We start from the raw sequence: 16091 nt of genomic DNA on the forward strand, positions 1-16091 counted from the left end.
GGCTGTGCCAGAAATTATATGCAAATACTAAAGGCTGCCTGCAAAATAAAGTATTTTACATTTCTTGATTATGCTATTCCTCTTTATGCAATATTTGTGGTAATAATAGTTACAAGAATAGCGCCTCCCTTCTTTATTTCTTCTTCAATGAAACCAAACACAATTTTTGCTTTGGAAAAATTCATATTTTTAATTCATTTGGTTAAAATTAATTTAACAGCCTTACCTCTGTGCCTGGTAAGATAGTGGAATGTGTCCTTCTAGAAGACATGTAGATGGAAGACAGGGACGTGATTAGAGACAGCCAACATGGCTTCATCAAGGGCAAATCATGGAGTGACTGCATCAATGGGCATAGGAGGTGCTACAGATGTCATCTACGTAGACTTCGTCAAGGCCTTTGATAGAGTACCCCCAACATTCTTACCTCTAAACTGGAGAGGTATGGGGTTGGTGGATGGACCATTAGATGGATGAGAAATTAGCTCTATGGCCACATACAAATATTCATATGCAATATTTCAATGTGCAAACAGGAACCACTAATGGGTAGTGTTCCTCAAGTGTCTCTACTGGTACCAATACTACTTAATACTTTTATCAGTGATATAGTGGGATTTAGTGCACCCTCAGCAACCTGGATGATGACACCAAGATGAGTGGTACATTTGATAGGCTCAAGGGAAGGGAAGCCATTCAGAGAGACTTGTCAGGTTTGAGGGTGGGCCAGTGCAAACCTAATGAAGTCTAATTACTTTCAACGCATAAGGATTTCACCCATTTTCAACATGTGTTTACTTTTATTAAGGTCCAGGATTTTTGTCTTTGCTTTTGAGACTTGACAATTTTTTTGCCATCTTCCTATCAGCTTTCATTACCAAACAACAAAATGCTTGTTTATCATTCAGAAACCCTACTAATACTAATTGGCAACCAATGGAAACCTCAGCTGGGGAGAAAACATAATTGTCATAACTATGACTTTGGGCTTTAAAATTTTAGAGCTCAAGGTCATGATTGAAGTGGATAATGTTACAAGGTATTATAAAGAAAAGATTCGTAGAATATGCTATTGCAATTTTGTGGTTGTGTTTTTTGATATGAGTGTAGGTGTGAGGAACATGATTTGGAAGAGAAAAATGAAAATACTTTTCTTGGAAAGCCTGGTTTTGCAAATATACTTGTTACACTCAGATCTTTTCTACAGTGATTTTTCTGCAATGCCCAGTAGTGAACTAATTACTCAGTTAAAATGTGAAAAACACATTTAGGAATGACTACATGCTATATCTTTATGTAGCCTAATTTCTAAAATGCTGCTCAGCTTCTCACACCATTTCTGTTTGTAGGATTCTTCATTTGTTATCTCATGTATGAATCACTAACTGTGAGCTCCTTCACACTTGGCCTCCTTGTGAGATACCTTGTGTAATACCTTTCGTGTGGTATATTTAAATACTGCTGACAAGCTTCCCTGTATATCTGCCTGCCTCTGTTTCATCAGTGCATTGAGAATTTGTTAGTGATGTATTTCCTGGGCCTCTTCCACAAAAATAATCTAATTCTTTATAAAACTAGAACATGTAGAAGACCATGTGAGAGGTCTTGCCAGGAGGAAAATGATATGTGAAAGTCAGATGTTTGCTGCAGGCAAAACTATCACATGTGGGTGTGTCCTTAAATTCCAAAGTGTTTGTTTCTTCAGCTATTGGCCTTTATATGTCTATTGACATTGGTAAATGAGGCAGTTATCTATATTATGGAATAGTTTGGGCAAGTGGTTGGAGCTTGATGTTCCTGTTTCAGGAAAAATCTTTTGGCCCTGTCCTCAGACTCTGAGCACAGGAAAAGCTCCTCTAATACCTGTGATAGTCCCAGTTGTCTGTAGGTTATATTTTGAGGGTGTGTGCCAGGATCAAAACAATACGACTTCTACTAATAAATATTTTCACATATATGTTATTTCCCATATATAGGAATTTTGTATTTTGGAAAGGTAACAATATTTTTCAACCAACCAAAAAGGTAAATGAATTGCTTCCGAGTGAACGTCACTTAATAATAGTCAACCTTATACATCAGCCTTTTTCCTGAAATGCCAGTTATAGCTGTAAGACAGCTTAAGACTGTTCATTACCAGCTTGTGCATAAGTTAAATGTTGAAAAATTAATCTTTAAAGCCACTCGAACAAGTTGAGCTACAGCATGACTTCATATACTCAGATGTCTTTACTGTCCATGTTTCAGGCTTACTCTGTAGCTCGTCTAGTTAATACTGAACCATTATGAACTGCAGCCTGTCATTAGATGAAATCAGAATTAGCTCAGTTCTTCAGGCTGCAAAGCATGCTGCAGGCTCTCCCTGCAGCAAAGACGGGGCTGACAGGAAGAGTAGGTGACCAGAGATGTGGAATCACTGTAGCCATCTTACTGCCATCCTCAGTCTTGCAGCTAAGGCTGTAGTCTACCTCCTTTATTGTGCTACTTTGCTCATATTTGAGTTTTAATTAGTCATGTAGCAGAGACGTTAGATGTGAATGCCAGGCCCTTGTGATGGTACTGTGCATAGAGAAACTAAAGCATGGATGCACTTTACTAGAAAAGACAAGTTAAAATGTAGAGGTCTATACTGAATTAGTATGTTTCTTAAATTAATCAAAGTAAATTTCATAGCAGTTATTGATCTCGATTCACGCTGTGTTACTCTACTGATATTATGGGGTTAAATGGCATAAAATGAGAGTAATTTAGTGATGAACAGTCCAGTCAATGTACAGGATTTCCTCTGTAGGGTAAAAAAAAAAAAAAAAAAGCATGTTTTTCTTACATAATAGAGCTGGGTTTGGTAATGGTTGCATTAGTTTGAGTCTGTCCTTTCATGTGTTACGTTTGCTGTATACTTTAAAAAAATCATTATAAGTTGGTAGACAGAAATGAGCAGTTGAGACAAATGGAAATACATACATTATTTGCTTGAGATAATGTGTGTGGCAATTTGGCTGCAACTAACAATTTCGATTCTGAGATGAATTTACTTTTTGTTTGCAAAAGTTCTGGCAACAGTGCTAAGATGGTGAAAGCTGTTAAGATTACAACATATGGATTTGAAAAGTAATCTGTTTCAACCACATCAAATAAAAAGCTATTGGCATTTCCACAATAGTACCTGCTCAAAAACTGAGCTCTGACTGAAATCTTGACCCCTGCTTCTACAGCATTCAGCAAAAATAAATAACTTGGCAAATTAAATGCCAAGCTTAGTTGCTTACATAGCTTCAGGTATGTATAAATAGCTGTCGAGTGGTGCTACCTGGTTTCATATATTAAAGTCCTCTTTGACAATATCATAATACATGTTTTTGTAATGGACGATTTTTCTGAGCCTTTCTTTTGCTCCCATTAACAAGTATATATGAGAGAACATACAGAAGTTGACCTTTACTGCTATTAAATAGGAAATGTCCATTCCTTCTCTTGTTTTTAACTGCCCTATTTATATCTCACCCACTTCACATATGGAAAGGTCAAGTCTCTTGTGTTATAGACTCAGCAGCTCAGTCATTTAATGCTAATTGTGATAGTGAGATGCAAGTAAGCATTGTGTAGGGATGTATGCATTGTGTGGGTATGAGCCAGGTGAGGTTCAGAGTAAATCTGCTGTGTTTGTTATGTACAAGCTAAGTAGCCATGTCAACCATAAGGGCTTATTATTTTGGTCTCAGCATTGCACTAGCATGTCTAGACTTTACCAGAACAGGCTAGTAGGCTTACAAAGCATTGTTTTGCACCCTCTGCATTACCAAAATGTTCACATCATAGCCTTTTTTGTACTGTGCATGGAAAGAAGGAAGACAAATCTTTTAGGAATAAACAGTTTGACACCCCTAGGAAAAGATCAATCATGATGAGTCTGGTTGTAATGACTGCTTCTCCTACTTCCATTATCTAAATGTCAGACTGACAGGTCTGTTTTCTTCTATTATTTCTCTATTCCTGAGAATATATACGTATATGTATGTATCTCTCACTGGAAGCATTTATCACTGAAAATCACTTTAGTATTAAGGCTTATCAGGGTTTCAACACAGAAGGGTCTGTTCTTTTGTGTTTGTCCTAACTATCCTGCCTTATGTATTACTTGCACTAGCAGCCCAAGCTGATTGTGCCCCTTGCATATCTTACAACCAACTTACTTGTTTGCTGTGTCCCTCTAAAGTAGACTACAGATATAATTTTGAAAACAAAATCTCCTTGGAAATAAACAGCTTTGTGCTATCTCATTTATTTTCTGATGTACGTTCCAAAATAGACCTATTTCTAACTGCATAAGGGGTGTGTTTTTTTTCCTGCTTGATGACTGACTAGTGCTGTAGTTGATATTCACCTGACTGTGTAAGTACAAAGGCAAGACAAACTTTAATTTCTGTGCCAAGAAACCTGGAACTAAAGCTCCTAACCTTTCTCCGCTGATTATTGTAACTTCATGCCAGTGAAATCTGTGGGTCTGAATAAAAAACTCTAAAAAAACCTTTCTTTTATTTCTGTAAAAGGAACCATTAAATTTGCAGTAGTCTCTCTTCAGAGTGATTACTAGATTAAAGATCTGCTGTAAGTGAGCCCGCAGTCATTGAGCAGAGTGTTTTCCAGCTATGACCTGAGAAAGACAATGCTTTCCCTGTTAGTGGCTTGGCTTTGCTACTTCCCCTGGGAAGCTACTAACACAGCTTACAGGAAATGAACTTGCAAAACATTTGTAAGGATTTGTTTCCTAGGATGGGTAATCATGTAGAATGTGTCTTTCATTGATGGTACATGCCTCAAAAAGTGTGAAAAACTTACTCTCGAATACTAGGCAACTGTAACTGAGGGTTTAGGCTTTTTTGTTTGGCTGTGACTACAGGAAAAACAGTGCATAAGGATTCTTCTCCAGCAGCTGTAAACCAAGCATTAAGATAACACTACAAGAAACGAACAACATTTTCTTTATCTTCCATCTGGTTTAAGGCAGATCATCTAAGTTCTGTGTGTAGTCAGTGAGTCAGATGTCCTCAGGTTTTTCTCACTGCAATGAGTGAGCTATTCCACCTCTCCTTCTGTATGCTCATTATGCTGGAAAACCTCCTGGAGTGGCCTACATTTGCCCTTGCAAACTGAGAGCAAGCAGGCTGTGATTGTGAGTATCTCTCACTTAAGTGCTTCAAATGTGGTGCAGCCAAGTCCAGATCTATTTCCAGAAATATTGGGACATCAGTATAAAGAGAACAGAATTATAAGAACAAGGTAGACTTGGGAAAGTGTGCTAAATTTTAAGAATACTTGTTCAAGAAATTACATGTGTTAGATTTGATAATATTTTTAACTGCCTTTATCTAACTGTTGGCACATTCATAACCATTTGGTCTTATAGGCATTCTGTATTTTTAAACCCTAAAGGCTGGGTGAGACTTTGAGAATTTTAGAGGATCATTGTATGTCTGAAATGTGACATTTCTTTGCAGATCTAATATCCAGTTCTGCAGTATCCTTTCATCAAAGTTAATAATAGTTATACAAAAAGGTCTGGAGAGAGTATCCTATTCACCTGTTAAAAAAATTTCAGATAAGAGTCCCAAATATAAACACAACTATTGACAACCCACTCACTATAGGCAAATAATATGAGACTGATGTGTGTCTACCTGTGCACACAAACAGACACACACTTACATACACATAATGATGACTAAATAAAATAAATAAATTTGCAATGAAAACCTTATCTACCAAAGTTACACATTGCCAAGTTTGTCTTTCATCCTGCTAAGGTTGATGAACTTGATAATGCTCAAGCAGATCTATGAATCTGCACTATTTTTCACTAAATGTATTCAGTTATGTCAATTTGTAACACTCCATGATATTAGTTTTAGCAAGTAAGAAGATAATCAGGTGCATTTGTTTCACTGATGTAGGATATTAAGAGATGTTTTTGCTTGGGTTTCAATTTTTTATTTTGTCAATTGTGAAATACAGGAAATATCTTGGAAGCAGAAGAGAAAAATCTTTTCTCCAAATCTTCCAATTTAACTTTTAAGTATAATTCCAAAATACTTATTAACTGATAGTTTCTCAGATGAAGTTTTGGCTTACTAATAACTGAGTAACTACATTATATTACTTCTGGTTAGTTTTAAATTCCTATTTTACATTGTTATTTTTTCTATCAAAATTAATAAGCTATCTCCACAGAGGAGATTGTTGCCATGCACTGTGTAGTCAGTCAGATTGTTCTCAAATACTTCAGAAAAACATAGGTATTTTGTCTGTCTGGTTATCCTACAAGTCCCTCCAAAACCTTCAAAATACTATCTCTTCGCAATATTTGGCTTTATTGAGCTCAGTTGTAGTCCAAAGCAGGTTCTTCAATTCCAGAACTTTTGTTCCATTGTAATAGAAGCCATGGGCTTTGCAACATACAAAAAATATACAGTAAATTTGACTGAATTATGGAAATTACTTATCATTATAAAGCATTTATGTCTCCTTCTTTAGGTATTTTGTACCTGTTCTGTGTGCTAGGCACAGATCTGTAGAACCATAATCTTTTCCAGTAATTTTCTTTGAATTATTTCTTTTTCTTTTCTTTTTATCTATTGATGAAGGGGAAACATTCCTAGTGCCACTGATAGAACGCTGATTGACTGCTATGATCTTTGTCAACTTAAGTTGGGCTGGTATTTTCAAGCACATTTGTGGTATTGTAACCTCATGATTATAATAAATTCTTACTAGGCAACATAAGAAAATTGTGATGAAATACAAAGAGAATTTGTGTAGGTGTTCAAATTACATCCCAAGTATTGGGGAAAGCAGGTAAGATTCATGATGCTCAGTGGGAAATACTGAGGCACTGACCGTGTGTGCTTACTCTCATATGTTAGAAACAGGAGTCGAAGCACTAGGAAAGGAAAGCTGATATACATGCAGGATGAAACTGGGCTATGTTTTTAAGCCCAGTTTCTTTGTGAAATTGCTGTGGGTAGAAAAACTGGAAAATGGAGGTAAAAATGAGGATAAACAATATGTCTGTTGAGTGAGATAACACTTAACCTCCTTTGCTTTTTGCTGTTCTTATAGACTGTGGAACTTAAATATTAACGTAAGAGACTATTCATATTCCAGTTTACATGAAATAAGATTGATTTTGTTTTAAATGCTAGATGTGGGGGAACTAAAATGAAGTATTTGCCACTTTGGTTAGCTAGAAAAAAATTCCAAAAGCAGCTCCAGAAATGTATCATGTTCCAGTCTGGTTTTACCAGCAGTAATCTATGAGAACATTCAAGTTAAGATTTCATTATCTATATTCACCTTTATCTGTTTGCACCAAAATGAAAAATGCAAGGAATTTTCTGGCTTGTGCACAGTACTCAGCTCAAATAAGTTTAATGAGATAACACATTTGATTGTGCACACAGATTCATACCTCTGCTGACACACAAAGTTGAAACTCTGGGAGGCAAGAAAAGGAGCACAGCGCTTGTGTAACAACAGCTGTCCCAACACAGGCAAACCAATACTTGACAAGAAACCAAAAATACCTAGGAAAAAATCTAAACCTAAAAAAAAAGCTTTATTTCACTTACTGAAAAGTGTGAAACTCTCTTCATTGTCTAGTGTGTATTTTATGCTCTCTTGTTACTGTCTATGTATGATAAAGAAACATTTATGGACATTATTCTTCTCTCACCAGAACCAGTATTCTACTTTGGAAATGATGAATATTACGTTGATGAGAGTGCTGGCTATATTGAGGTAAATGTCTGGAGGACTGGAACTGATCTGTCTAAAGCTGCCTCTGTTACAGTGAGGTCTCGCAAATCTGAACCAGTAACTGCAGAGGGTAAGTTACTGTTTTGCTTTAGCTTCATAATACCCCTCAACAACAAATGCTGGTATATTTGTTCTTGATACAGATTCACCTACATAAGACGAAATTTATATGTGTCTTGCTTTTAGCAGATCTTTCTTTTTAGAACAAATTAAGTAGTTATGGAATTTCTCTCGAAGTTAGTAGGAACAATTGTGAAGTAGAGCACTAAGAGAAATGGGGGGGGGGGGAGAATATATTTCCTTATAGTAAAAATCTTAATTCATTGTGCTAGGACTTCTAGTATTCAAAACTGGGAATGGCACAGCTCTTGGGCGCTCTAGTCTGTTGGCCACAGCCTGAAAGCTCTGACATGGCTGGCTGCCTGTAAAGCCATGAGCCTGGTTCTTGGTCTTACACAGTGCTGTGCTGGGCTGCCAGTCCTGACATCCTGCTTTAGAGGCTAAGCTCTGAGGTGTAGAAGAAGCAGGAACTCTAGGCAAGTGCTTTTCTGATGATGGCCTTTAGCCTTGGCAAATTCACAGAATTCCAAACCTTATTTCAATTTCAGTTTCAATGAAACTGTGTCCCCCAAAGCTTTGTTTTAACAGTTCTGCTCCTTATTCCTCCAACCCCCCCCCCCCCCCCCCCCAAACATTAAGTCCTAATCCTTTACTAAATTTCTAGATACCTTTAATGCTTTGGTTCCAAGATGAAGTGTCAGGTTTAGGTGGTATCTTGTTTTGTTAGCTTTCTTCTCACTGGTTTGTTATGGATTAGCTTGCTTTGGTTTAAATAGCAAATAACCAACCAACAACAATAACAACGAACATAAGAGCAAACCAAACCCAGATGCCAGATGAGTCTGTCTTTAACATTAAGTTGCCAGATCTCACCTGACATGGTCTGAGCAGAATTTATTTCTTTTGGTTTCCATTCATTCTGGTTTACACAACTCCTCTAAATAGGAGTTCTTCCTCACAATCAGCTCACTGGCTTTTTCTCCTTGCCTTTTTACATGAGTCTCAAAACTTCTACCTTTGTTACAGAACAATATTAAATTTCTTTCCAAAAGACTTTGCTTCATCTCCAGAGCTTTTTGCTTGCTTTAATTTCTTACTTAAGACACATTTTATTAGTTTTACTGGAATAACTGTTGGTTTACAACAGAACAGAATCAGCCCCATTTTGTGACTTGAATCACTATACAAAAAGTAGCTTAATATCGACTTGTTGTATTCTATAGTCCAACTTACGGATGGTCAATATTATTTAAAAAAATACATTCACCTACAATTGACTGCCTAATGATAGGTATTTTTATTTTTCGTTACATGTAATTCTGTTTATTAATTTGATATGGTTTACCTTTCTTCTGTTGGTAGCTGGAGTAGATTATGTAGGCATCAGTCGTAATTTGGATTTTTCCCCTGGAGTCAATATGCAGACATTTCGTGTGGTAATTCTGGATGACCTTGGACAGCCAGTGTTAGAAGGAACTGAGAAGTTTGAGCTTGTGCTAAGGATGCCCATGAATGCTGCCCTTGGAGAACCCAGCAAGGCCACCATCTTCATTAATGACTCAGTGTCTGACTGTGAGTAATCTTTTTTTTTTTTACCTTTTCACATTTATGCAGGGGATAGCACTTATCCGTTTGAATCACACTGAAGCCAGTGAGTCTACATGTTTCAGCTACAGTTGATGTGTTATGTAATTTGTTGTCTACCTGTTTATATTATATATCTAATGTGCTGTGGTTTACCTAAATTTGAAATAGTAGCAGGGAGATATAACTTTTTCAATTGTACTTTACACATGCTTTTTCATGTTTTTCTGCCCAGTACCTAAGATGCAGTTTAAAGAATCTGTATATATAGGCAATGAAAATGATGGACAGATTTCTGCCATGATATATAGGAGTGGGGACATCCGATACACATCCACTGTGAGATGCTATACAAGGCAAGGCTCAGCTCAAGTAATGATGGACTTTGAAGAACGTCCTAATACTGACAGTTCCATCATCACATTCCTTCCTGGTAAGCTTTTGGTCTGATTTTAGAAGCCTTTTGTCTACCATGTTTTGTTTCATTTTGCTTTGCTCTGTCTGTTTGTTTTGTTTTGTTTTAATTGTGTCTTCTTGTAAAGTCGTGGCAAAAGGACCACTCTGGAAAACCAAGCCTTTTCCATATACAATGGGCAGAGTGCACAAAAATGATGTCTCTTTTTGCTTCACGTCTGACCTAGAGGGATAACCAATAGGAACCAAAGGGACATATCTTCATATAGATTCAGCCTGAGTGCCAGGATCTTTTTGGTAGCAAAAGCAGGCTCACCGTAACACAATATCAGAAGCACAACCTGCTGTCAAAAAAGAAACTTCAGAAGCTCTGCTCTTTGTTAAGCAGATTTCTGGTAAATACATTTAACTCACACTGAAATAGAAACTTGTCTTAGAAAAGTCCCAAAATGGGGGATTCCACTTCAATGAGTTTCAGTGAAAAGGTAATGATTACTAATTCTGCTTTCACTATTGTTATTACTCATTAACTTATACAATGTCAAGGTAGATGCTTTCACCAGCAGAAGCAGCCTGTGGTTCCTTGAGTTTGGAGAGAAGTGCTGTAATAGAGCAAAGAACAGCTAGGTTCTGCATGATATTACCTTCAGAATTATTGCAGGTGAAACTGAGAAGCCTTGCACATTGGTGCTTGTGGATGATACTTTCCATGAAGAAGAGGAAGAACTACGTTTGGTTCTTGGCACTCCAAGAAGTGATTCTTCCTTTGGTGCCTCTATTGGTGAACAAAATGAGACGCTGATAAAGATTCAGGATGATGCAGACAGTAAGAATTTATTTTGTTATTACTGGCTTCTGGAAGTCTGTTTGTGCACTCTAAAAACATTTTTCTTCTACTTACAGAGGCTATTATTAAGTTTGGTGAGACCAAATTTAGTGTGAGTGAACCAAAGGACACAAGGCAAGTAGCAGTTGTAAAAATCCCAGTGCTTCGTCTGGGAGACACTTCAAAGGTTTCTGTTGTAAGAGTTCACACAAAGGATGGATCTGCTACTTCTGGAGAAGACTATCACCCTATATCAGAAGGTAGGATCATTCAGATGATTTTAACATCCTACCATTTGCTTTTATTCTATGACTATATATTCATGACTATAACAAAATATCTGAAAGATGAAATAACTATGAATAGAATACTTTGCAACTACATCCGTTTTGCCATACAAATTCAGTATGGGCATTATCCCATGTGGTACACCATGCCAAATTCCTCTTTGTATACTAGATATCAGTGAAGATATTTACAAAAGAATTGTGGCTCCTTTGAAAACATCTGCAGCTCAAGTAACTGTGGAAGAAATGTGTGAGTGCCATTGCAAAATGTAACACCATTACTCTGTAGAAGCATCCGCTCATAGGATATGATTGTGTAGTTGTTTCTCAAGCAGTTCATTAAGCAAATGGCTTTTGCTTTCTGTAGGAATTAATGTTTATTTCTTTTTATTTTTCTACTTTCATAATAATCAATTTTTCTTTATATATCTGCAGTTCACTACATGCTGCTTCTTACTACTAATGAATGCGGAGAAAAATTGTGTAACAGAATGAGAAATTTCTTAGCTGATAAACTTCTTTCCATTAAATAGCCCACCCAAATGGTTCAGTAAATGACTGAGTTTGTAGAACTGTGAATTTTTTTCATATGAAATTTGTGGTGATACATGATACTAATGTGTCTTTTAAGATTAATCATTAATTGCTGGAGTGTTTTCAGTCTTGGATAAACTATTTCTTCCTGGAAAGAATACAGGGATGCTGTCCAGGAAGCTAGGGACCAAGTTAGGAAAGCTAAGGCCCAGTTAGAATTAAACTTGGCTACGGATGTTAAAGATAACAGGAAGGGATTCTATAGGTACATAGGTACATAGAATCATAGAATAATTAGGGTTGGAAAGGACCTTAAGACCATCTAGTTCCAACCCCCCTGCCGTGGGCAGGGACAACTTACACTAAATCATATCACCCAAGGCCTCGTCCAGCCTGGTCTTGAACACTGCCAGGGATGGAGCATTCACAACCTCCCTGGGCAACCCATTCCAGTGCCTCACCACCCTAACAGGAAGGAATTTCCTTCTTATATCCAAGCTAAACTTCCCCTTTTTAAGTTTTAACCCATTACACCTTGTCCTATCATTGCAGTCTCTAATGAAGAGTCCCTCCCCTGCATCCCCATAGGACCCCTTCAGATACCGGAAAGCTGCTCTGAGGTCTCCATGCAGCCTTCTCTTCTCCAGGCTGAACAGCCCCAACTTTCTCAGCCTGTCTTCATACAGGAGGTGCTCCAGTCCCCGATCATCCTCATGGCCCTCCTCTGGACTTGTTCCAACAGTTCCATGTCCTTTTTATGTTGAGGACACCAGAACTGCACACAATACTCCAAGTGAGTTCTCACAAGAGCAGAGCAGATAAAACATAGCGGATAAAACATAGCAGATAAAAAACAGAGTAGGGACAATGTAGGCCCCCAAAGCGTTCAACACCGTCCCACATGACATCCTTGTCTCTAAATTGGAGAGACATCAATTTGATAGGTGGACCACTCAGTGGATAAAGATCTGGCTGGATGGCCGGACGCAAAGAGTTGTGGTCAATGGCTTAATGTCCGGCTGGAGACCAGTAACAAGTGGTGTCCCTCAGGGATCGGTGTTGGGACCGGTCTTGTTCAACATCTTCATCGCTGACATGGACAGTGGGATTGAGTGCACCGTCAGCAAGTTTGCCGATGACGCCAAGCTGTGTGGTTCGGTTGATGCGCTGGAGGGAAGGAATGCCATCCAGAGGGACCTTGACACACTTGTGAGGTGGGCTGATGCCAACCTCATGAAGTTTAACCATGCCAAGTGCAAGGTCCTACACCTGGGTCGGAGCAATCCCAGGCCCAGCTACAGGTTGGGCAGAGAAGAGATTGAGAGCAGCCCTGTGGAGAAAGACTTAGGGGTGTTGGTTGGTGAGGAAATGAACATGAGCCGGCTTCAGTGTGCGCTCACAGCCCAGAAAGCCAACCGTATCCTGGGCTGCATCAAAAGGAGCGTGACCAGCAGGTCGAAGGAGGTGATCCTGCCCCTCTACTCTGCTCTTGTGAGACCTCACTTGGAGTATTGTGTGCAGTTCTGGAGTCCTCAACATAAAAAGGACATGGAACTGTTGGAACAAGTCCAGAGAAGGGCCACGAGGATGATCAGGGGGCTTGAGCACCTCCCATATGAAGATAGGCTGAAAAAGTTGGGGCTCTTGAGCTTGGAGAAGAGAAGGCTGCGTGGAGACCTTGCAGCAGCCTTCCAGTATCTGAAGGGGGCCTATAGGGATGCAGACTCTTCGTTTGGGACTATAGTGATAGGATAAGGGGTAATACGTGCGAACTTAAAACAGGGAAAGTTCAGATTACGTATGAGGAAGAAGTTTTTTTCTGTGAGGGTGGTGAAGTACTGGAATGGGTTGCTCAGGGGAGCTGTGAATGCTCCATCCCTGGCAGTGTTCAAGTCCTTGTTGGGCAGAGCCTTGGGTGACATGGTTTAGTGTGAGGTGTCCCTGCCCATGGCAGGCAGGTCGGAACTAGATGATCTTAAGGTCCTGACTGTTCTGTGATTCTATGATTCTATTCTGGTGTCCAGTCCAACTGATAGGACTTATTTTTGAACATCCATCAACAACATTGGGCTATCTCCAAATTGCACAGAAGAAGAGTCATTTCCACTTAGCGATATTAGAAGAGAAAAATTGTTACCAATAAGAAAATTGTCAACCCAAAACTTGCTAATTTCAGTCACTTTGCCTCCTGCATTTGGGAGTTTTGCTCTTTCCTCCTGAAAAAAGCAGGAATTTTTAGTGCCAGCTAATACTTCTTCTATATATATTACCTATACGCATTGCCTTGCTTACGCTCTCCCTGCTGTGCACTGACAAGACATGGAGGCAGAGTTTTTAATGGAAACATGCTACTGCTGTAGAAGAGGCTCTAGGCCTGTGCCCAGAAGCCTTTGAGAAAGGTCTGTGATCTACTGGGTTTCCCCACAGATTTCAGAACATCTGTGGGTTCAGGCAGCCTGCCTATTCAGCCATGGGTACAAACTGGATTATCTGAAGGAAGTGGGACAAACTGAAATTCAGTAAAAGTCTTCGCTCTCCCATAGCATGCTTATTACCATAAGGAATATTTTCATGGCTTAATAACATTTAAGGCTAAAGGGTAATTAGATCACTTAATCAGACTCACTGTGGATTGCAAGTTTCTCCGAGTTTCCCCCATTTACTTCTGTACTGAACCAAATAACTTTTGGTTAGAGAATATATATCCTCCAGAAAGGGCATCCAGTCTTGGTTTGAAGGCACCAGAGAGGATGAGTGTTTCATAGCATTTTGCTTCACTTTTCTGTCCTTATTTCTCATATATAATTCAACTGTCATCCACTGCTGATTGTTTTACCTGTCCCTTTAAAGTGCAGAGCTCTTTTAGTACCTGGTATTTTTTGTTTATTATGGTGTTTCAATATACTAATCAGAACATAGCTTTCTGTAAGTCTGTTTTTTTCTTTCTTCTGGTCCTTAATTTCTGTTGGTCATTTTTGTGCCATCTTCAGTTAATTTCAAATCCTGTAAAAAAAAAAAAAATAGTAGAAATGTACCTACTATTTTAGGATCACTCTCATCCATTCCACACACAAATGTAAAATATTTTCTGTACTTCTTCCTTTAGTAAATGCATCAAAGAATGACAGTACTCTTCTAACTCTATCAGTGTGATGGGCTGACCTTGGCTGGATGCCAGGTGCTCACCAAGCCACTCTATCACTCCCCTTCTCATCTGGACAAGTGAGAGAAAATGTGATGAAAGGCTTATGAGTCAAGGCAAAGACAATGTGTCACTCAGCATTCGCCATCACAAGCAAAACAGACTCAACTTGGGAAAATAAATTTTACTTATTACCAATTGAATCAGAATAGGATAATGTGAAATAAAACCAGATTTTAAAACCCCTTCCCCCACCCCTCCCTTCTTCCCGGGATAAATTTCACTCCCAAATTCCTCTACCTCTTCCCCCTAAGCAGCACAGGGGGATGGGAAATGTGGGTTATGGTCAGTTCATCACATGCCTCTGACGCTCTTTCCCTCTCAGCGGTGGGTGCATCATGGAGCTGTCTGTCACTGGTCTGTCAGACATGGGAGAAGCTTCTAGCAGCTTCTCACAGAAGCCACCCCTACAGACTCCCCCAGTACCAAAACCTTGCCATGTAAACCCAAGAAGTCACCTGAGGTTGAACTTCTTGTTCGCCATGACCTCCAAAGTTTTTTTCAGAGAGTGCTTTTCAAAATACAGTACTTTTTGTGTAGCTCTAGCTTTGTGCCTTATTTTTGGCATATACCATTTATTAAAATGCATTTTCTTTGATTAAAACCTGGTAATACTTTTTATTTAGAATTCTTCGCTCTTTTGGTCATACACGTATGTTGCCAACATTTATGTAATAATTAGTCCCAGAGCATTTTCAAAATACTAAGTTGCTTTAGACTTAATCTTGGTCTTTTCAAATATCTTTTGATGATTATTATGCCTCATTTTCAGTGAGTTCAACATGTATCCACCACTATTCATTATTATTATTTTAGCATCAAATAGGTTAAACTAAATACATGAACATCTGTAATTTGAAAAGGAAGTATTAACTGCCATCTCTCCTGTCTAGGTCTAGAATTATAGCTTGTTATGAACAACAGATTTATTTTTTAAATGTCTCATTATGTTTTTAGAAATTGAGTTTAAGGAGGGTGAAACACAGCATTTTGTGGAGATTGAAGTTCTCTTTGATGGAGTGAGAGAGATGAGAGAAGCCTTCACTGTTCACCTGAAGCCTGATGAGAACATGGTTGCAGAAATACAGGTAACAAACTCATGCAAAGTACTCAACAGCAAAATTTTATAAACAATACTTCTTGGTTTCTGGACTATAGCTTTGCTCTTCTTTTAGGGTTTATACATGCCATCTTGGCTTGTATCTTAAAAGACAAAGAGGATCAGCACAGCTGATAGGGTAGCACCTACCCAAAAGAGTTTGTTGGCAAGGCATGATTCAAGAAAGCTGGGACCCAAGGTTAAAGGGTTTGGTATCTTCAGTGTTCTGAAAAGAAAGAAAGTAATTTTTACTCTTGCTTTTGTAGTCTGCTT

General features: G+C 38.5%; 1 protein-coding gene across 4 annotated transcripts in view; it reads left to right on the plus strand.

Moving 5' to 3' along the window:
• FREM2 (FRAS1 related extracellular matrix 2) overlaps nucleotides 1-16091 on the plus strand; it is a 124319-nt gene that overhangs the window by 76862 nt on the left and 31366 nt on the right. For 3 of the 4 annotated variants that reach the window (XM_061457457.1, XM_061457458.1, XM_061457459.1), the window contains exons 7-12: nucleotides 7733-7882; nucleotides 9235-9444; nucleotides 9692-9889; nucleotides 10532-10696; nucleotides 10774-10956; nucleotides 15677-15807. In XM_061457457.1, the coding sequence (XP_061313441.1) occupies nucleotides 7733-7882; nucleotides 9235-9444; nucleotides 9692-9889; nucleotides 10532-10696; nucleotides 10774-10956; nucleotides 15677-15807 (1037 nt within the window). Of the gene's footprint in view, nucleotides 1-7732; nucleotides 7883-9234; nucleotides 9445-9691; nucleotides 9890-10531; nucleotides 10697-10773; nucleotides 10957-15676; nucleotides 15808-15894; nucleotides 16068-16091 lie in introns of those variants that run through there. The other variant, XM_061457460.1, reaches the window with a different exon arrangement.

Source organism: Pezoporus flaviventris, unplaced genomic scaffold, assembly GCF_033815535.1.
Source record: "Pezoporus flaviventris isolate CSIRO_AGI_PZ_B2104156 unplaced genomic scaffold, CSIRO_AGI_Pfla_v1 ptg000025l, whole genome shotgun sequence".
NCBI lineage: Eukaryota > Metazoa > Chordata > Aves > Psittaciformes > Psittacidae > Pezoporus > Pezoporus flaviventris.